The sequence below is a fragment of the Lactuca serriola genome, chromosome 9 (genome assembly GCF_051521515.1).
Source record: "Lactuca serriola cultivar US96UC23 chromosome 9, Lser_US96UC23_V15, whole genome shotgun sequence".
Taxonomy (NCBI): Eukaryota; Viridiplantae; Streptophyta; class Magnoliopsida; order Asterales; family Asteraceae; genus Lactuca; species Lactuca serriola.
The window spans coordinates 30,499,371-30,522,277 of NC_136416.1; the positions used below are offsets into that span (position 1 = coordinate 30,499,371).

At 37.3% G+C, this 22,907-nt stretch overlaps 1 protein-coding gene across 1 annotated transcript; it reads right to left on the reverse strand.

The window, feature by feature from the left end:
- Positions 1–3,118: 3,118 nt before the first annotated feature.
- LOC145073034 (protein CYTOSOLIC ABA RECEPTOR KINASE 4-like) lies at positions 3,119–10,585 on the reverse strand. The gene is made up of 4 exons (XM_079019580.1): positions 10,383–10,585; positions 10,011–10,267; positions 3,494–3,620; positions 3,119–3,393 (listed from the first exon to the last, which is right to left on the reverse strand). Exons 1-4 carry the CDS (start codon positions 10,489–10,491, stop codon positions 3,119–3,121), a joined length of 768 nt encoding a protein of 255 aa, XP_078875706.1. The 5' UTR covers positions 10,492–10,585.
- Positions 10,586–22,907: the final 12,322 nt, after the last annotated feature.

Consider the following 22,907-nt stretch of genomic DNA (forward strand, 5'->3'; position numbering starts at 1 on the left):
AATGGAAAAACGAAAAAAAAAAAAAAAAAAGTAGTATGCTATAATGATATGTTGGTAATTGTTTGTTTAGTATATAGTACAATGCTATAATGGAAAGTAGAATGCTATAATGATATGTTGGTTATGGTTTGATATGTTGATATTTTGTAGTTTAGTAATTTTGGAAAGTACAATGCTATAATGGAAAAATGAAAAAAAGGTACAATGTTATAATACATATGTAATATTTTGTATCATGTAGTTTGGTTATAGTTTGATATGTTGGTATTTTATAGTTTGGTAATTTTTTGGAAAGTACACTGCTATAATGGAAAAATGAAAAAAAAAAAAAAAGTATAATGCTATAATGCATATGCAATATTGTGTATTATGTAGTTTGGTTATAATTTGATATGTTGGTATTGTGTAGTTTAGTAATTTTTTGGAAAGTACATTGCTATTATGGAAAAATGAAAAAAAGTACAATGCTATAATGTATATATTGTGTATGATGTATGTTTAAGTGTATTTCGAAAGTAGAATGCTATAATGATATGTTGGTTATAGTTAGTTATGTTGGCATTTTTTTTATTTTGGTAATTTTGGGAAAGTACAATGCTATTATGATATGTTGGTAATATATATTGTTTTCTTTGTAGTTGGAAATGCTGCAAACGATACTAAAGGACTCAGCCTGTTCTGCAACATTGGAAGAGTGGTTTCGCTCATTGCCACCACCAAATAATAATGAAGGACATGATAGGAGTGATGAGGACGAGTAACTATTTTTTCAGGATTTTATGAATTGTTTTGTTTGGAATAATATTTTGGATACGTTGCACTTTGTTTGGAAGAATATTTTGAATTGGTTGTGTATGGATCAATATTTTGGATTGGCTATGTATGGATTAATATTTTGGGTTAATATTTTTGTAAAGTTGTAGCAACTTTTATACATGTTATATTGTCTTTTATAATTTTAATGTCAAATAAACAAAAAAAATGAAAATTATTTTAGCGGCGACGCGTTTAGCGGCAGCCCAAACCTATTAGTGGCGACGGCACATTAGCGGCGACAGGTGGCTATCAGCGGCGACATAATAGTATTAGCGGCGACCAGACACGCATTTGTGACGAAGCATTAGCGGCGACCTTTTTGCAGCAACATGTCACCGGTAATACCTTTTGCGACGACAATCCCTATCTTTCGTGGCGACACCTGTCGCCGCTAATACCTTCGTTTCTTGTAGTGATTATCACCCCTAATTTACTCTCACATAAATAAAGGAGTATGCATAAGAAGTTCTGCCATATATTTTTGTTTTTCAAGTAAAATGTGTGTTGGTTGCCATTACATTTGTTTTTCAATGCTTATTTCTATTCTACATCTTGATTACATTAATTAATTCATATACATCACATATACAGGCTCTCAAGCTGAGTAGCATTACTTCATGCATCAATTAGCACCCCCAAGGTTTCACATATGCCAGGCTGACTATAGTATCCATCAACATCGGATGCTGTCAACAAAGAAAAAAACAATATTTTTAATCCTAATTAAAGAATCTAGATAAACTCCTTTAGTACTTATAACTTACCAGTGTTAGTTTTTTTTTTTTTTTTTTTTGGACCATTGTCATACTTTGGTTTTGGTATAAATATGGGATTCAAATGAACACATCTGGTCCTTCATGCCTTGTTGCTATGCTAATTAGCCTGAGACTCTGTGCGTGCTGTTGATGTTCTAGCATTGACAAGAGGCCGCAAAGCCTTCACAACAATTGTCATATTTGGCCGGAAATCTGCCTCATATTGGATACAAAGTGCCGCCACTGCTGCCAACTGAGTACCAAGATAACCAAAATTAGTGTACTTACTATCTTCAGGATTCAGTATGAGGGGGGCATTCACGTCTTTTGCACAGACAGTTTACTATATTCATTCATGTCATCTGTAACAAACAAGCAATCCTATGTGTGACACTAATCACATTCCAATCATGATTCAGGTAACTGTAGAATGCATTATCTTCTATATGAGAAAGCATATATTAATATATACACTCACAGACTTAAAAGTTTTAATTTCAAGAAGGAGAATAATATGGGTTAGACCTTGGCAACAGCTTTGGGAGGGTAATCATCATTTAATTTTGGATCAACACATTGCTTTACTTTATCCTCACTCAATCTTGGAGTTGCCTGTTGCGATATTTAACCACATTATAAACAATATGAGCATGCGTGCATATAAATTCTTTGATGTATGGCAAGGAATTCCAAGAAAATATCAATGTACAATTTGGTTTAATAAAAATGTTTGGTTATTTGTTAAAGATACTTCAACAAAGACAAAAGTAAAGGAATCTCATAAATTATTAAGTTGGTAGATAAGTGATATCCTATATGAGAAAATTAAAAACACTTGTTCTTTAATGGCCAAACCATTATACTTTTTTTTGACATTTTAGAATAAATAAAAACAAACAAATATTTTTCTCGGTTGTCGGGTTTTGGAAAATGGCAAAATAGAGAAAAACACACATACTTTCACAATTTTATAATTTAGTCACTAAACTATTATCTTTTTTATAATTGTTATAATAATAGTTTAGCAACCAAACCGAAAAATGATGAAAATACATTGTGTTTGTATACTTTGCCTTAATGTCAAAACATGATACAAGGAAAATTGTTTTTTTCAGTGGTCAAAATAATATAAATGATGTATCGTTATAGAAAATAGCCAAATGGGTAAATCGATAATTAAAATGGTGAAAATAAAAAAGATTTTCCCTCTCACATAAAGGAAATTATAACATTTTTATGTGAAAGAGACGCTTAGAAGGATCACTAGCAACAAGACACACCCAAGTGACAAGACTTTGTTCTCCTTTGGGCAATGTATGATCCACCGGTTTCCTTCCGGTTAAAAGTTCTAAAAGAACAACCCCAAAACTATAAACATCACTCTTTTGACTTATTTGCCCGGTCATCGCATACCTACATCAAAACCATTGATAATATTAACAACCCAATGCCATCATCATCTCTTTGTTTGACAAAAAAAAAATGCTAAAATGTATATGAAAACCTTATTCTTTTAAAATGCATATGGAAAATGAAAGCAAGACTACTCACTCTGGAGCATGGTAGCCAAAAGTTCCCAAAACTCTTGTGGAGTGCAAGTGAGCTGCAGTGTCAGAAGGATTGCTCAAGTTGAAATCGGCTATTTTGGATAGAAAATCATCAAATACAAGAATATTGCTTGAGCGAATATCACGATGAATGATAGGAGGTTGAACTTTTTCATGCAAATACTCTAAACCTCTTGCTGCTCCATAAGCAATTTTAACTCTTTGGATCCAAGTGAGAGGGGGACCCGGTGCAGCCCCTTGTACACTCTTTCTACCTATCAACCCGGAAAAAAAAATGGATCGCGAAATTTGAAAATGGAAGTAAAAGGTGAAAAGGGTATATATGGAAAGTTTATTTTTGTTTTGTGTACGTACCATGTAATATATCATGCAAAGAACCCATGGTTGCATACTGATATACCAAGATTCGGTTGTTATCCTCCAAGCAATAACCAAGCAACTCGACAAAACATTCGTTTTTAAGTCTTGAAGCTATCGATAACTGTATACATCAGCAAATATATGAATATGAATCTCTCTTGTCTTCTTTTTTGTTTTCTTTTTACCAAGATTAATGTATGAGTCATATTCATACTATAGATACCATGGACCATATCACTACTCATTCGAAATATAGTTAGCACTTAGCATTAGAGCATATGGTAGCTTTTCCTAAAGCTTTTTCCTATTTGGAAAACAAATTCGAATGTTTTTAACCATTTATGCTTTTTTAGAGGTCCCTCCAACCACTTATAAAATTCTAAATGGTCATTGTACTTATGTATCGTGTGTAGTTTGCACATACATTTAATAACATTTCATCTAAATTCCTATTTATAGTAACATGTTAAATCTTTATAATATTTTGATTAATTAGTTAATCAATTTTAGTAAATACACAAAGTAAAAATGAATATAATTTTTAGAAAATTATATCATTGGATTTAATTAAAAACAATCAAAATGACACAAATATCAAATATTGAAAAACATTGCAAATATACTATTAGATCTATTTTTTTAAAATATACCGTATTTTAGTCTTTTTATTTATTTAAATGCTAATGTCAAGTGATATCTCTTTCTTAAAAGCGTGACATTTGCTTAAAGAAAACAACAAACTAGATAAAGATGCTTTAAAAAAAAAAGTTTATTATCACAGTAACCCAACAATATTACATATATTGGTTTAAATGGTCTCTTGTGATTTTTTTTTTTTTTTTGCATTTGAAGAGTACAAACTTTTGTTTTACCAATTTATTCGTACATTTACCCATTTTTGAAGGTTACACTGCCTTGTCATCTGTCAACTACGCAAGTAAGTCAATAATGACTCGGTAGTGAGTCGAGTCATCGTTGGCACGTAACCCAAGAGTTATTACACCCATTTAGTCAACTGCAACAACCTCTCTCTCTATCTCTCTCTCTCACACACACACACACATATTGATGCTTGCCTGGTTCCTCTCCGTTCGTCACCTCCATTTCATGAGGTGAGTTGTATTATGTCCATGCATTTCGATTATCAGCCCGAATATTCGTATCGATTTATTGGAAGAAAAACCCTCGAAACTCATAAAGCACATGTACTAGAGATTCTTTGAGTTGTACATAACTTGTTTTATTATATATAGTGATCAAAGATTAATTTCAAATATGGAGATATATGAAGCTTCCTTCTTCAAGATATTAACCAACGACTCCGATGACTACCCTTGTGAACCCATACATACATACATACATATATATATATATATATATATATATATATATATATATATATAAAACACCATTTTTGTTGTTTCTCATCACATAGATCTTTAGTTATTCATCATATTTTGCAACCATTGCCCCCTGCTTTTGCCGAGAAGTATTTGGAAAAGGACAACAACAAGAGAGCAACAATTGTTCTCAAGAACAAATCTGTTGTTGAATGGAGTATCAAATATGTAAATTTAAAGACATATACTACTTCATGGATAGATGGGTCAAGTTCATTAAAGAAAATCGTCTTCAAATATGTGACTTGCTTGTCTTTTCACTTCTCTCTCCTCCTCCAAATTCAATCGTTCAGGTCATTTTCTATGCACCAAATGGATGCTTCAAACATCCAGTTTGTTCTTTAGGTAATTTACGAACCCACAATTTGATTGACCCCTTTGGAAATCAAATCCATTTCCTTTAATACTTTTTCAATTTGTGAACACAGATTTGCCATTTAAAGTGATGAAAGAATAGAGCTCAAGAAACAAATCTCTTGTATTAATTAAATCTTTCAAATCAAACAAACCCTTTTACTATGTGACGATGAAACTTTCACACATTCGAGGTTAAGGTGAGTGGGAAGCAATGTAGATCTGTCCGGTACGAGAGGCATCAAGTTTTATAGTAATTCATTTGGAGGAAGTGACGAAAGCGGTGGTTCATCCTTTTCTAGTAGAGACGGTGACGGTGATGTATTCATCTTCTTTAATAGGGGTTCTCAACACAACTCCATTGGTCTGCATAATTCTATCTTCGATTTCGATTTCCCGTATCACCACGTCATCGTCAACTGCATTGTTACACAAAATCTTATCGTTTTCGTCAGAGCTTAAACCCATTAATCTTAGGAAAGTATATTTTCGTTGAAGAACACTTGTAGGAGCGTTGGTCCATATATCATATTGGAAATCATTTGGTTCCGAGTCGAATGAGCTAATCTTCCATGTACCCTCGAAGAGCTTTACAAAGGAATAACAAATTTAACTGGTTCGATAGCTTAAAATCCTAAACCAGATCTGGAATCTTTTTTCTTAAACATGGTGGACGATTCTGGTGGCAGATGATGGTGGATTGGTGGCGGTGTTGGAACAAAGGGTAAATGGAATAATAGAGGCAGTCACCAGTGGAAGGAAACGGGGGATCAGGGCTTTCCGGTGGTGTGGGGATGAGAGAGAGCAAGAGAGAGATCTTAATTGATAAGGGTCCTGTCTGATGAGTGGCATTTTTTAACTTTAAACCTGTAAATTAGGAAGGGGTTCACCAGGTGACCCCTTTAGTTTTTTTAGAAGGACTTTTTAAACCCTAAAAACATGAATTTGTACCCTTCAAAGGCCAAAAAAAAAGTCATGAGGGGCCATTTAAATTAATATACGAATGATTGTTGGTCTACAGTGATAATAACCCTTAAAAAATATCTAAGATAGATGATGATAAATCAATGAGTAAATTACACGAATGGTCCCTGTGGTTTAGGCTACTTTGTTCGTTTGGTCCTAACTTATCTTTTTAACTCGGATGGTCTCTATAGTATGTTTTTATTGCGCGTTTAGTCTCTACCAAACATAAAAAGACTATATTGCCCTTTATTATTTCTTTTTATTAAAAAATGTTTAACCACCCCTAAAGCTCACTTTATTTTCTATACGTTTCTCTTCCCTAAAATGAACGACCTCCCTCTTCTCTAAACTCAGTCCTAAATCGATCAAAAATCGTCGGCAATATTGTTGCATGAATCGAAATCTTTTACCGCCAACAACCATGTTGCAGGTATCGAAGATATAGTTCAACGATGATCAAGCCATATTCAAATGACTCTAATTCCTTGGATGACTCCGTCAGGTCATCATCGATCTCCATTGATTACCAATGGTGGTGGAAGCATGAAATCTGCTACCGCCAACAACCATGTTGCAGGTATCGAAGATATAGTTCAACGATGATCAAGCCATATTCAAATGACTCTAATTCCTTGGATAACTCCGCCATTTCATCATCAATCTCCATTGATTACCAATGGTGGTGGAAGCGTGAAATCTGCTGCCGACAACCATGTTATAGGTATCGAAGATATAGTTCAACGATGATCAAGCCATATTCAAATAACTCTAATTCCTTGGATGACTCTGCCAGGTCATCATCGATCTCCATTGATTACCAATGGTGGTGGAAGCATGGACACACCTAACCTTTATCTACGACCTCCAAAGATACAAGTGGGCAATTTTGAAAAAAGAGTTCATCTAGGTTTCCCCTTTATGACCCATGTATGCGTACAAAAGTGAATGAGAATGGTAATGGAAAGGAGTCTATTGTTGAGGATAGTGATAGAGATGTCAATGACTCCAACAAATCTCATTCTGTTTTCTCTCTTATCTAACGTCTGCCATCGTCCTTCACCATAACTAGTGATGAAGGCAACTTCACTAATCTGACCTCTGTAACATGCTATTGCACCCTCACCAAGGCTTTTGGTTTTGATCTTCAAATCGACCTTCTACACCTTTTGTAACCTCTGCATCTTTATTCACTAACAATGACACCGTCTCTACTACTCGAGCTTCAGTGATGAACCTGTCAGATCCATATTTATTTTCCTAGTTTTGACCACAAATCATATCAGAAATATATTCAAACCAAATGTGTGTTTTTTATTCTAGTTTGATTAGATTGAATGTCCGGCTTTAATGAACCGATTCTAGTTTAGATTTTAGTTTTAATTTCTATTTTGGATTTGATATCCAATTTTGATTTTAGATCTAATTTTTGGTTTGAATGGATTCGACGTGGTTTTTGTTTTCCGATGGCGTTTTACTCTAAAAAGAAAGAAACCCGGATGAAAGAGTAGTGAGGATAAATGGATTGTGTGTAATTTCTAGATTAATAATAAATTAAAAAAGAAATACACAAATAATAAAACTGATTAAAAATGAAAGTAATAAGGGCATAATAGTCTTTTTAGGTCAGATAGGGACCAAGTGTGCACCAAAAACAAACAGTAAGGACCTTCAGAGTTAAAAAAAAATAAGTTAGAAACCAAGCGTGCAAATTAGACTAAACTACAGGAACCATTCATGTAATTTACTCTAAATCAGTTAAGTTTTAAAAGAATTTTTTATGAAAATGTTAATCTAGTAGAGAAGGGTTTTAATAATAGCTAGGTTGTTAAATAAAGGTTAGTGAAACCTGATGTGACAAATTAATAAATCTTTCAAAGATTAATCATTGGAAATTGGAAGTGAAATTGGAATTGATATGACTGTTGGGTTAATTGGATATTAAAGCAAGGGCATTTTAGGAAAGTTCCATATTTAAGTTTTATTTTATTGTTTTAGAGTTTGATAAGGTTTCTATTTTATTGAGTTCATCTTTTAGATTTAGAGTTTGAATAGGATACTATCTTAATTAGTATAAATAGTTGTTTTTGTTTGTTTTGTTAATGCAATTCCAGTGCTTCTATTCGGTTTAACTTTGTTAGCAAGAAACTTGTTCTCTTTTTTTCTGTTTCATTTAGTTTTGTTTCTTCCAAACACAAGAAGGAATTTGTTTAGTTTATTACTTACACTTGGTATCAGAGCGGTTTCGTTGAAAGGGGTTTGATTCGATGTTAATTACAATCAACCCCGGTTTCTTTTAATCGGGCTTGTGAGAGACTAACCAGAGGCGCGAAATAAACGGACGGGAAGACGTCAAAGCAGGTTGTTTTGATTTAGTTCGTTTTGCGGGTGACGGAAGACGGTAAAGGTGGTCGTGACCTTGTCTTGTTGTCTGGTGGAAGAGTGCCCTCGGAACATGTTTGATTAAAGAAGTCGGGGTTAAGGAGAAAAGGATGTCGTTGGTTAAAGAAGGAGGTTCGATGACGTATCAAGTTCCGGTTTTGACTCCAACGAATTATTTGGTATGGGCAGTCAAAGTCAAGTCGATTATGGATGCACACGGCATATGGGAGACGGTCGAACCAAAGGCGTTAGGTGAACCATCGGATCAAAAGAAGTTAAAACAAGTTCTTGCCTTTTTGTTTCAAGCGATACCCGAAGACATGGTGTTGCAAATGGCAAGTTACACCGAACCAACGAAAGTGTGGGATGGGCTGAAAACACGGTATTTGGGAGTGGATCGGGTGAGAACGGCTCGACTTGCAACGTTAAAGAGAGAGCTTGGAAGTTTGTGCATGAAGGAGGGTGAAACGGTCAATGATTTTGTGACAAAATTATCCGATTTAGCTTCAAAAGCAAAGAGTCTTGGATATGAGCTTGAAGAAGGTGATTTGGTAAAAAGGTTAGTAGGTTTAATCCCTAAGTCGTTTCTTCAAATCGTAGCTTCAATAGAGCAATGTTTTGAGTTGGATTCAATGTTATTCGATGAAGCGGTTGGCAGATTGAAGGCATATGAGGAGCGTATAAGAGGAACCGAGAAAGTGGAGGACATTCAAGGTGGGTTATTGTTGGCTATTGAGGAAAAATCACATGTTTGTAAGTATTGTGGCAATGGACATTCAAATCGGGATGACTTTGGATGTGACCGGGGAAGAGGTCGGGGGTCCGGGAGAAATCGAGATGGTAATGAACGTGTCCTGGATAAAAGTCACATTAGATGTTACAAATGTGGTGAGCTTGGTCACTATAAAAACGAGTGTCCTAAATGGGAAAAAGAAGAAGTGGGTCTAATTGAAGAGGAATCGGCATTGTTTTGAACAACGAGTGGCTCGTATGACAAATCCGATTAAGGGGGTGATTGTTGGGTTAATCGGATATTAAAGCAAGGGCATTTTAGGAAAGTTCCATATTTAAGTTTTATTTTATTGTTTTAGAGTTTGATAAGGTTTCTATTTTATTGAGTTCATCTTTTAGATTTAGAGTTTGGTAGAATACTATCTTAATTAGTATAAATAGTTGTAGTCGTTTGTTTTGTTAATGCAATTTCAGTGCTTCTATTTAGTTTAACTTTGTTAACAATAAACTTATTCCTTTTTTTCTGTTTGATTTAGTTTTGTTTCTTCCAAACACAAGAAGGAGTTTGTTTAGTTTATTACTTACATGACATGACAGATTACATGGTCTGTGAAATCAGAGTCAAGCACTGATGATAAAACACATTGAAAAAAATGATATGACATGAAATGAAAGATTACCTGGTCTGTGAAATCAGAGTCAAGCTCTGATGATGAGCTGGCATCGAGCTTCTTTACTACTACTTCTTGGCCGTCGCTTAGCTTTCCATGGAAAACCTGACAGTAAGCACCTTCTCCAATCAAAGCCCTGGAACCAAAATTATCAGTCATTTTATTGAGCTCATCCAACGACAATGTTGGTGTTTCAATGGGTAGGATTTTCGGAGGAGCCCCACTTCTTCCTGCTCCACTAGCCCTTGGCTCTCCTCTTGTACTTCCTACAACAACCATCATAATTCATAATTATGCATAATCTTTTCACCTTTTCACGTTAAACCCTATAAAAAGGTACATATTTTGTTCCCATAATGTAATGTAAGAAAAGGAAATTACCTCCTCCTACTCTTCCAGAAGGGGGTCCTCGAGGTGGTGCTGCATTGTTATTACTTGCAGGTGAATCGTGAACGGTGTCCTCTTTGGCACCTCCACAGCAAGTGAACATTTAAACTGTGGGCATAATAATCCAACAATATGTATATGCTCTCTCTCTATATTTTCAGCCAACAAGATTCTCGTCTCTATGATTTTACACAAAAGAATTCCTGCATAATGGAGAAAGATTGTAAAATAGTTGCATGAAAATGGAAAAACCTAGTGACGATGGAAAATGACTAAAATTTATGCTCCCATAACCAATTAAGCAGAGAAACGCAATATACGTGAAACTCCGAAATGCATATAAAAAATTACCTCGTAATCATAAATCCATGTCAACAACCAAACAAATTAATGATATCCAAAGAAGCATAAATATTGAATCGGTGTTAAAGGGGGGAAGAAGAAGAAAAAACTAGGGGTTCGATTTGACGTAAAATGTTTGTGATTCTTTCTACCTGACGAGAAAGTAAGAAAATCAACCTGTTTCGAAGGAAATCGGTTTCTGCTCCCAGGGCTTCCATTAACCACACTTTGTACCATTTGCATAGATCTACGTATTTTACCCTCTTTTATCGTTTTTAATCCAATCATCCTCCTTGGAGATATATTTCTAAGGATTTGTGTTCCTTTTTGGACCTTTTGGTTATGAATCAAATACCAGTTTTAGATTATCTGCAAAATTATTGCTAAAAATTTACATGCTTATCCTTCTTTTATATATTATTACATTATATTTTGAGCAATATACAAAAATAAATGCTATACACCATACGTTAGTCTTAATAAATTGTACATTTATATTTTGAATAACTTTTTTACATTTTGTTGAAAAATAATCAAAAACTAAATCATATTAATTTCAACATAAAAAATAAATAATCAGATCACACATATCACACTCAACTTTCGCAGACACAAATCATAATCGAGCGTGGCCATGACTGAGGTCGAGCCCAAAACGAGCCAACACCGAGACCGAAACCAAGGTGGACACAAGAAAAGCTTAGTGTGCAGAGATGCCTCCAACAAGCGATAAATTTGTAATTTTACCATAAACTTTATTCACAATTACAATTTTAGTCCATTTTTTTAAAATTTCCCGTAAACATCCTTAAATTTAGTTTTTATTTAACTGTTGTTCCCGACTCAAAATAAAATGAGCTTTGTATATTTTCTAGAATTTATAACTAGTAATTAGCAAGGTTGTAAAAAACGTTCGACGTTAGCTAGTCGGTGGACTGGGGTTAAGGGATTAATCGAAAGATTAAGCGGGAACCACAAATTGCTAATTAGTTCAAGTTTCAAAAATTAAATATGACTAATATTAAAGTTCTTAACTAACACTAATATCATAGCAAAATAGGTTAATATGAATAATACAACACTAATCATTCATCAAATAATTTATATTGAGATAGAACTTTTTTCAGATTGATAAAATTTCATCGTTTGCTACTGTTTGTTCATTTTATAGGCAGAGATTAATCGCTAGGCACCTTCTAGTCAGTCGGGTACCACCTAGGATTAATCAGAAATTAATCGAGACCTAGTCGGGATTTTTACAACATTGGTAATTAGTAATAGTATATCATGAACCATTTGACTTGACCAAACAAAAAAAAAGTATTGTATTTGAATATCTTTGTGCCCCCAACCTATCTAAATCCCAGATCTGTCACTAGACTAATCCAAGGGAGCCAAAGGCCAAGGTCGATCCCAAGGGGATCCAAGGCTAAGGTCAAGACCGTGCCTAACTTAGAAGGAGTCACTATTGATCATTTTATGTTTTTTTTTTTTTTGAATTCTCGTTTCAGTATAAAAAGCTATGTTTAACATACGTTAACCAACACAAATTTCAATATTAAAGAGCCTCATTCTCCTTATGGAGAGCGGAGATCAAACAATACCAACTACCTCTAAGGTGTAACATCCCGATGATGAGGTATTTTCAGTTTTAACCTGATGTATGAAGAAATATTGCATTCTAACCCTTGTACATGAGAAAGATTGCATAAATGGTCCAAAGTGGCATTTTTGTGATTTTTGCCAAAGACTTAGTACGTTAGGCGTACGTTGTGTACGTTGGGCGTACTTGGGCAGACCTTTGTACGTTGGGCATACACCATGTACGTAGGGCGTACGTGAAGGATCGTCAAACCCAAATTTTTAGGGATTGGTCCATATATAAACATCATTAACTCCTCATTTCTCATTCACTCTTCAGTCTTCACTTTCCATTTCGTCCATCTAGAACCATAATCCTCCTTGAGAGTGTTCTTGAGATTTTGTGGGTACTTTTGGTGGTTTAAAAGGAAGGAGAAGAAGAGAGGACCACCTTAGAAGAATGAGGCACCTTAGATCCAGAATCTCATCACCGTTTGGAATCATTTTAAGTTAAAAAGATTTGAACTTGATGATGATTTGTTTAATATCTTATTAGCCTTGAAGTTGTGAACATTTTGGTCCCATTAGCTTGGCAGTATGAGTATGGGTTACTCTAAGTCATTTGAGCCATCCTTTTAGACATCTCAAAGTGTTGTGAAGCATAAAAATATGATCTTGAGAGTTGCATGTAACCCATTCATGTGTTAGATGGTCTTATTGGGTTAAGAACTTAGGGTTTTGGACATTTAGCACTTTATAGCCATGCAAAGTCATAAAGTTGGGAACTTTATGACTTAGGACATCATTTTTGGCTTGGATATGAGTTTTGGACATAAGGGATTAATGTAATAAGCTCTAAATGGAGTTTTGGGATTGGGCTGCATACGTTGGGCGCATATGGTGGTACGTTAAGCATACACGGTCAGCGCCCCATTTTTTGTCAACATCAAAGCACATTGGGTGTACTCTCTTGGTACACAGGATGTACTCCACCGGGAAGGAATATTGACTTTTGGACCTTGACCGTTGACTTTGACTTTGATCAGGGTTGACCAAGTTTGACATAAGGGTATTTTGGGTATTTTGAGCTATAGTTAAGCCTTGGTCTCTATCTGTTGAATGTGTGACTTGTAGACCTGGTATTCGGAGCAGTGTATTGTTCGGCTATTCGTCAGACTGAGAGGTGAGTTTTCCTCACTGTATCTATAACATCCCAAAAATTTCAGCAAATTTAAACTTTTCAAAACAACCTATTTATTAACAAAGTGTTTACAAAAACATTGATTCCCAAAATATGATCTAAAATCAGAGTCTCCCAAGATACAATCTATTGTAATACCAATGACGTGTACGGTCATGCCTTCGCCTTGCCACGAATCATCCGAAGAACCTGAAACCATAACAAAACTATAAGCACAAAGCATAATGAGTTCCCCCAAAATACCAACACACAGACAAATAGCATATATACAAAAAAAAAACAACATGAATACAGAGCCTTTAGTCTGTCTGGACCGCCTCACTGGGCCTTCAGTTCTGGACCGCTCACAGAACCTTCAACATGTCTGGTATGCCTCACCGGGCCTTCAGCCTTTCTGGACCACTCACAGAACCTTCAGCATGTCTGGACCGACTCACCGGCCTTCAGCCTGTCCGGACCGTTCTCCGGGCATTTGGCCTGACTGGTACGCCCCATTGGCCTACAGCCTATCTGGGCCACCCTGGGTCTGTTAGCCTTCAGCACTAAGCAGGACCGCCTCAACCCAACTATACACACAAACCATGTCGACATATACATAACAGATAAGCATACATATAACATACTAATATAAATATCACCGTGTTTGTTGAATTGCAGCACAAAGCAGTACAGTTTCAACCCAGCCACACTACATCAACACATGCGACCGGTAAACATATAACCAAAACAGATAACAGGTAGATCTAACAGATCACCACAGTACTCAATCATACGATAAAACAGGATAACAATCCAAAGGACCGACCTTGGTGCCTTCGACCCGTAAGTACAGTGAGGAAAACTCACCTCAACAGTTAAGCCCACGAATAATCTCTAACTGTAGATCCTCTAGAAACCTCGCACTATCAAACAAACAACACCCAATTAACAATTGAGTTTCAAACCAAGTCAATTAATCCATAAATGTTCTAACTAATCAGGTGTAACACCCGGTTCCAGGTATGGTATTATCTTTGAGTATGTATGGTAATCTTCTTTGGAAACCACGACGTAGCGAGGAGTTTTGGGCTGCGGGATTTAATGAACCACCACGACGTGGTAGTGGCTGTTGGGGAAAACCCTAAAGTTTAAGGGATGAGCCCTATTTAAAGATCCTTAGCCCCCTTCTAGCCTCCTCCCATCAACCTCCATCTCTCAAAAATCGTCCCTTGCAAACCCTAGAGCCATTTTGTGATTTTTAGCCTTAAAAGTGTGAGTTTTTGGTATTTGTGAAGGAAAACGTGGTGGAAGACCTCATTGGGAGTTCAAGGCAAAGACGATCTAGGATTTCACCTTCCTCTAGCATCTCAAGGAGGTATAAAGTCTTCATCTTGATGATTTTATGATTAGATCTATGGATTTTTTCCTTTCTTTCCCTAGTTCTTGTTACCTTGGGTTGTTGAACTTCATAAAGCTTGCAACTTTAGGAGTCTCCAGGCCATTTGGAGCATTTGGATCTAGTATAGAATTGAGTTTGAGGTTCATACATGAAATCTTGGCCTTTTTGCCCTATTTTGACCTAATAAGAGTTCAATACATGCATTGGACATGCACGTCTGAAAAGCACCGACTTTTATGGTGTTAGAGACTCTCTTGTAGCTTTTGGTCAAGTAACCCCATGGATTGGACTATTATTGGTGAAGCCATGAAGTGTTTTAGACTTTAAAAGTCGAGATCTATGCATTTGGAGGGTTCTATTGGATAAAGTTGGAAACTTTATCCATACAGACCCTATTTTGGACCAGATCTGAGTTAGACACCTTTTGGAATCAAATGAGGTGGCTAAATGCAGTAAGCTGGTGAAAACCTTATAACCACGACGTAGCAAGGCCACCACGACGTGGTGACGGGATGGTTCATGACTGTTTTTTCGTATCCAGCACCACAACATGGTACAAGGGTACCACGACGTGGCAGTCAAGCCGAGCTGACATTTCTTGCCCCTTTGACCTTTTAGCTAAGTTTGACCTTAAAGGTACTTTGGGTATTTTTGGATTTTGATAAAAATTGGTCACTCGGTGGTTGTAGGAATTAAGTAGAGAGCTGAGATTCAGAGTTAGGCCTTGTTAGATATGTGCAGCTTGTGAGGTGAGTTTTCCTCACTGTACTTATGGGTCGAAGGCACCAAGGCCGACCCTTGGATTGTTATCCTGGTTTATAGTATGATTGATTTTTGTGGTGATTTATTAGATCTGTATCCTGGTAGATAGGATGATGTTATTCTTAGTGATCTGTTAGATCTGCCTATTATCTGTTCTAGCTATATGTATACCATTCGCGTGTGTTGATGTAGTGTGGTCGGGTTGAGACTATACTGATTTATGTTGCCACTCAAGAAACCCGATGATATTTATATTGGTATTTTATATGTATGCTTATCTGTTATGTATATGTCGACATGGTAGGTGTGTATGGTTGGGTTGAGGCGGTCCTGCTTAGTGTTAAAGGCCAACAGACCTAGGGCAACCTGGATAGGTTGTAGGCCAGTGGGGCGTACCAATCAAGCCGAAGGCCCGGAGAACGGTCTAGATAGGTTGAAGGCCCAGTGAGGTGGTCCATACATGCTGAAGGTTCTAAGAGCGGTCCCGACAGGTTAAAGGCCCAGTGGGGTGGTCCAGACAGGATGAAGGTTGAGTATGCATGTTGTTTGTTATATATGTGTTATTTGTTTGTGTGTTGGTATTTTAGGGAACTCAATAAGCTTCGTGCTTACAGTTTTGGTTTATGGTTTCAGGCACTTCAATGGACCGTGGCAAGGTGAAGGCGTGACCGTACACATCCTCATGTTTTTGGGACTTATGATTTCTGGGAAACTCTGATAATAAAAATGTTTTGAAAACTACGTTGTAAATGATTTCGAATTTTAAATAATGTTTTAGAAACAATGGTTTATGTAAATACCTCTTTAGTGAATGGGTTGTTTTGAAAAGCTAAAAATTTGTTGAGATTTTTAGGATGTTTTATCAGGCCCACTAATAGCCCAAGCCTATTGGGCCCACTAAGTCTCAACAATACAAGCCCAATAAATAAATACAACTTTAATGAAAGTCCTCAGCCCAACCAATTAAGCCCAAAACTCAACCAAAGCCCAAAATCAAATCCCCAAGTCCAATGATCCAAAAATCCCAATTCCCATCTGATCAGACGTACGCACAGCATACATGGCTTGTACGTACGACGTACATCAGTGGTCCAAAAACGGGCATCATAGCCGGAACGTACGGCGTTCCCTAATGGTACGCACGACTTTCCCGGCGGCCACCTAAAATTCATTCATATGACTTAATCCTTTAAGCCAAACATCTAACACCTCAGAATAGCTAAATATAAGTGACTTGATCCATAAAGTCGAAGGCTTTAAGCCTTTGCATGGCTTAATGAATCCCAACACCAAAGATGAACTCCAAAGGTCAAATTCACCCCAAAATGTCTTAAAAACTTCTTAATACCTTAAGACCTCCATCTAAACTTCTAGATCTGAATCAAAGGGACTTATTAAGTCATAAAGTTCCTGAATTTATGACTTAGCATGACTTAATAGGACCTAAATCAAAACCCTAAGTCCCAAGCTTCACTAAAAGATTACCAAATCATGCATGGAAGGTTTATACTCATCAAGATCCAAACTTTATGGCTCCATATCCCCAACAAGGACCAAATATAAAGCTACAAGGTTCTGGAGTAACTTCTACTCACAAGAACCACCTCAAAGGGACCAAAACCATAACAAAATACCACTTAGCTAGATCTACCTGAAAGAGTTATCAAGGTTGAGACTTTATACCTCCAGAAAATAGATCTAGGTGCACAAGGCCTAGATACAAAAGCTCTAAATCAAACAATGACTCTTCAAGAAGTTCCTTCTTTCTCCACAAGCGCCAAAATACACAAAAATCACTTTGAAGCTCAAGAATCACTCAAATGGAGGCTAGGGTTTCGTTCTTAGGGTTATATAAGATGGATGTTGAAGGAAATGAGGATTGGAGGTGACTTAAGGTCTTTAAATGGGGTTCAAGACCTTAAATTAGGGTTTTCATCTGGCCTACGAACGCCCTATGTGCCTAACGAACGCTCAGTGTTCTCCAAAAGTGTATGCATCCATTTCACCCATGAACTCCATGTGTTCCCTCCTAGTACGCCCCGCATACTCGGCTTGGTCCAAAACCCTTCTAACTTCAAATGATCATAACTTTTATATCCCTTATCCATTTTCAACGTTCTTTTTATCCACGGAAAGGTAACGAGACCCCCTACACTCCTATCAACTTACTTTTTCCTGAAAACCAATCGAAATCAAATCCAAAATTCATAAAAGTCCTTAACCAATGCCATTACCGATACCCTTGGGCTCTAAAGCACAAACCGAACCCTTTCATCACATAACCAATATTACCCACATCCAAATGGGCCTAAAGCTTTCTTCCCAAAGGCCCTAAGCCTTATGATAACTGATGATCGGGCCACGACCCTGAATAATGAAGCAATTCGAAACCGAGTGTTACAGTACCGTGGGTCAAAGGCACCATTTTCGGCCCACTAGTTTATGTATCTTGGTTATAGGATAATGATATACTGGTATTTGGCTAAGTAGTAGACCTACATGATTATCTCTATTTGATGGGTTTGTTTTTAAGTTTATCTGTTTCATATGTCGATATATTGGGTTGGGTTGGGGTTGTACTACTTTGTACGGTAGCCGACAAACCCGGAGCAATCCAGACATAAGATATGGGCCCTAAGCGTAATCCAGCCTTATGTTGTGGGCTTGAGAGTAATCCAAATATGATCTGAGGTCCCGATAGGCATGCCAGACTCATACTGTGGGCTCAGGGGTAATCTAGATTTATGAAGAGGACCTTCTAGAGGTATTCCAGACATACGATGTGGACCCAGTATATGCTATTATATGTATGTGTGTGTTGGTACTTTAGGGGAACTCAGTAAGCTTTTTCTTACAGTTTTAGTTTATGGTTTCAGGTACTTTAGAGGATCGTGGGAAAGCGAAGGCGTAATCGTACACAACTTCCTATTTTATGTCACTCGGTCTTGGGAAAACTCTGATTTGAAATAATGCTTTTGAAACAATGACAACTTTTGTAAACAATGTTGATTAATGGCTGATTTTGAAATTTTTTAATTTACTGTGATTTTTTAGTGTTACAAGTTGGTATCAGAGCCTTGGTTTGAGAGAATTGGATGAACATTTGTGTGAATCCAGACTCAAACTAGGGAACTGCAAAAAGTTTTTAAATGGTTTTCAAAATAAGTAATGAAGGATGTGCTATGTACGATCAACCGGAGCAAGAAAGTATACCCCAATTTACCACACTATTATTTGATATTATGTTTGTATTAGATCAGCATGCTAGTTGTAGGATAGGGATCTTCAGGAATTGCATGATAGAATTGCCTGATGTATAATGCCTTATTTCCTATAGGGTTTTCTTGCTTATTGTTGTAGGACACTTTTGGGTGTGAATTAACTATTAATTGAATACGTTAAGTCACATGCTGCACTGGTTAAATAATTTTAGAATAAGGGATTTGGTTCTATTGTGTAGATCTTGTCTGAGTCCAACCGTTGTACGGTTGAATCTTTTGATCTAAGATTATTTAAGTTATGTAGCATGTGATTATATTCATACAGTAGTTAAATGACACCAATGGGGTCGTTTGGAAATTGATGGGGTGTGGATCCTAGGATAACCTAGGGAGTATGTAATGCTCATGTTGCACTTTTTAGCAAGTGTTGGAAGAACCATTATGAGTGGTTTTGGATGTAGCAGGCTAGTTTTGGAATGATTAGTCACTCTCGAGAGAGCGAGGATAGGATGTATGTGTATCTTAGTTGTTGAAATTGTTTTAGGTGGTTGCAATGATCCTTGAAACAAATACGGTAGGTATGGAAGTTAGTATGGGCCCATACTACTAAAAATACAGGACCAGTACGCATAGCAAGGAAGTCACAAACCCCGAGGGGTAGTCTCATCAAGTGATTGTAGCAATATTTGTTGTGGCATTTATGATGCTCTTGATTCATTTGCAATATGGAGTTTGCGAGGGGATGTGGTTCGGAATCTCGAGCTGATGGCCAGGATAGGCCGAGGTTGACTATTGATTAGATTTGGGAAATGATTACCATTAAGGTTTCGCAGATATTGCAGGAAGAATTGTCTGGTATCGTGGATCAGATCACTGGCAAGTTAATTGCCAAGTTCGAGGAATGAACTGCAGCTTTGCAGACTGCAAGAGGTGCTGTTGAGAGGACTCCTGGGGGAGATATTGATGAGGGGACACGACTAGGAAATGGGAGGAGGGCTCTTTCAATGAAGGACGAGTAGACCGAGGATGCTAACTTGGGTACTGGAAGCCAAGGGAGCTATGATATCTAAGGGAAGTATGGGGGAACCCACAGGTTTTCTTGTCACAAGTTTAAATGATATAAGTGTGGAGAGAGAGAGAGAGGGGGGGCATGTCTTTCGTGACTGCAAGAAGAAGCAGATGTGTTTCCACTGTCACTAGTCGGGTCATATCAAACCTGACTATCCTACTTGGTTAGTGGATGGAGTGTAAGGCCATATGTCCGTCGTCCTGCGGGAGGTCAAGGTTGAAGCGCAAGAAATCACAGGTATGAAATTCTAATCCTTGATTTAAATTTTGAATGGATAGCCATTTGTATAGTAGATTGTTAGAATCATTATGCTAGCATCTATAGGCCGTAATGGTTCATGGTTGTGTCTTGGGAATCTTTGGGGTGCCTATCTGATTGATTTGATTCCTATCCCCATGGGGCGTATGCGTTATAGTAGGGATGGATTGGTTGAGCAGATTTGGTGTGATGATAGACTGTTTATCTATGGAGAACTGATTATCTATGGAGAAGGGTACCAGGATGCGGTCAGGTTTTTGTTCGGCGGCCGAGGCTCGGTAGTAAATTCAGCATGGTTATATGAGCTATCTTGCCTATTGTAATGCTCCAAAAATCACAATAAATTTAAAATTTTCAAAACCAACCATGAATCAATATTGTTTACAAAAAGAGTTTTTGTTTCAAAAGCATTATTTCAAATCAAAGTTTTTCCCAATACTCGAAGACATAAAAACAGGAAGTTGAGTACGATTACGCCTTCGCCTTCCCACGATCCATGGAAGTACCTGAAACCATAAACTAAAACTATAAGTCAATGCTTAGGGAGCTCCCCCAAAGTACCAGCATACCATAACAAACAAGCATACAATATGAACAACCAACCTGACTGGACTGCCTCGCATGGCCTACAACCTATCTGGACTGCTCTACGAGCCTTCGACATGACTGGACCACCTTGCAAGGCTTATAGCCTATCCAAACCGCTCCACAGGACGTCGGCCTGACTGGACCGCCTCATATGGCCTACAGCCTATCTGGTCATCCCCGGGTGTCTTGGCCTACATCACAAAGCAGGACCGCCTCAACCCAACACAACATGTCGACATATGCAACAAATAAACATAACCACGGAACCACCAAATACAGACAATCATAAAGATCTACTAAATAGCTACAACTATCATATCACTATCCGGATAAATAACCTAGTAGGTCGGCATTGGTGCCTTCGGCCCACGAGTACAGTGAGGAAAACTCACCTTACAATCTAAATGCACACTGAATAAATCTCAGTTCAGAAAATAAGCTCAACGATCACCAAACCAAAACCAATGACCTAATCTCAATTAATTAGCTCAAAATACCTAAAATACCCCTAGGTCAATTTGGTCAAAGGTCAATTTCAATGATTCAACTTGGTCCACTTAGCTGAGTACGTGGGGCGTACTCAACTCCTACATTGGGCGTACTCAAACTTTGATCGGAGTCGGGTGGTTGACCTCATATGCGCGGCCTACACATGACGTACACACAGACTTCCTTTTTCTTTATTAAGAGCCTAATGCATTAAGCTCTCACGTCCCAATTTCATATCCAAGGCCAAAATACCACTAAGAGTCATAAAGTTTCCAACTTTATGACTTTGCGGGCCCATTAAGGGCTTAATACATAAAATCCCAACTTCTTAACACCTTAAAACCTTCTAAAGCATGCATGAGGAAAAACCAAGCATCGAGACCACATTTTTATGACTCAAGACCCCTCATTAGGTCTGAAAGTACAACTTATTCGACTAAGAGCATGTCATGCTCAAGAATCATCATAGTTGGGACCAAAAATGCCCTAAATGAAGAAATATCTAGATCTAGAAGATAAGATGATCAAGCTATGAGCTTTTTACCTCCTGGAGGTTACTAGAAAGGAGAGAACCCCATATCCAAGTTGCTTCCAAGCTCCAAAGTCTTCCCACCACATTCTTCTTCTTCAAGAATAGCAACAAAACACAAAGATGAGCTCAAGATGCACTCTTCTCACTTAGGGTTAGCTAGAGGGACGTGTTCTCAGATGGAGGCAGATGAGGGAATGAGAGATGAGATGAAAATGATGATTATATATGGACCAAACCATAAAAATTAGGGTTTGAGGAATTATCGCGTACACCCTGTGTACGCGGTACGCCTAGCATACTAAGGTTCGCCCCAGTACGCCCAGTGTACTAACTCTTTAGAGAAAATCACCAAAATGCCACTATGGGCCATTTAAGCAATCTTTCTCACGCATAAGGGTCGAAATGAAATATTCTGTAACACCCATCAAATTTAAACCAAATTTTAAACTTTTCAAAACATTTGAATCCGAGAGTTATCACAAATTTGTTTTCAAAATAGTCTTTATCAGAGTTTCCCATAAATCTAAACAAAATGTGAGGAGCTGTACGATCACGCCTTTGCCTTACCGCGATCCCCTAATGTACCTGAAACAATAAACTGAAACTGTAAGCCCGAAAGCTTAGTGAGTTTCCCCCAAAATACCCATACTCAGACAACACAAATATAACCATAAACAGCATACTATGGGTCCAATCAACCATCGGGTTGGAATAACCCAGGCCTTCAACCTTCCGGCTGGAATGCCAATATACTATGGGTCCAATCATCCTCGGGATGGAATACCCCAGGCCCTCAACCTTTCGGTTGGAATGCCAATCTACTATGAGTCCAGTTATCCCCGGGATGGAATACTCCAGGCCCTCAACCAACAGGTTGGAATTCCCAGGTCTATTGGCTTTCGCACAAAGTAGATAAGCCTCAACCAATAAACAAACATGTGCACATGTAACAGATAATCACATAACAGTCTATAGACAACAAACTGATATACCACATAACATATAATATTATCCTGCTCTCTAGGATATCTAACCAACAGGTCATACCACATATCACATACTATCATCCTACCCTCTAGGATACCGATCTAATAGATG

Coding starts and splice junctions, on each gene's coding strand:
- LOC145073034 (XM_079019580.1), bottom strand. CDS start 10,491: ATGTTCACTTGCTGTGGAGGTGCCAAAGAGGACACCGTTCACGATTCA. Junction 10,268..10,382: donor TTCTGGAAGAGTAGGAGGAG/GTAATTTCCTTT, acceptor TGGTTGTTGTAG/GAAGTACAAGAGGAGAGCCA. Junction 3,394..3,493: donor TTTGCATGATATATTACATG/GTACGTACACAA, acceptor CCGGGTTGATAG/GTAGAAAGAGTGTACAAGGG.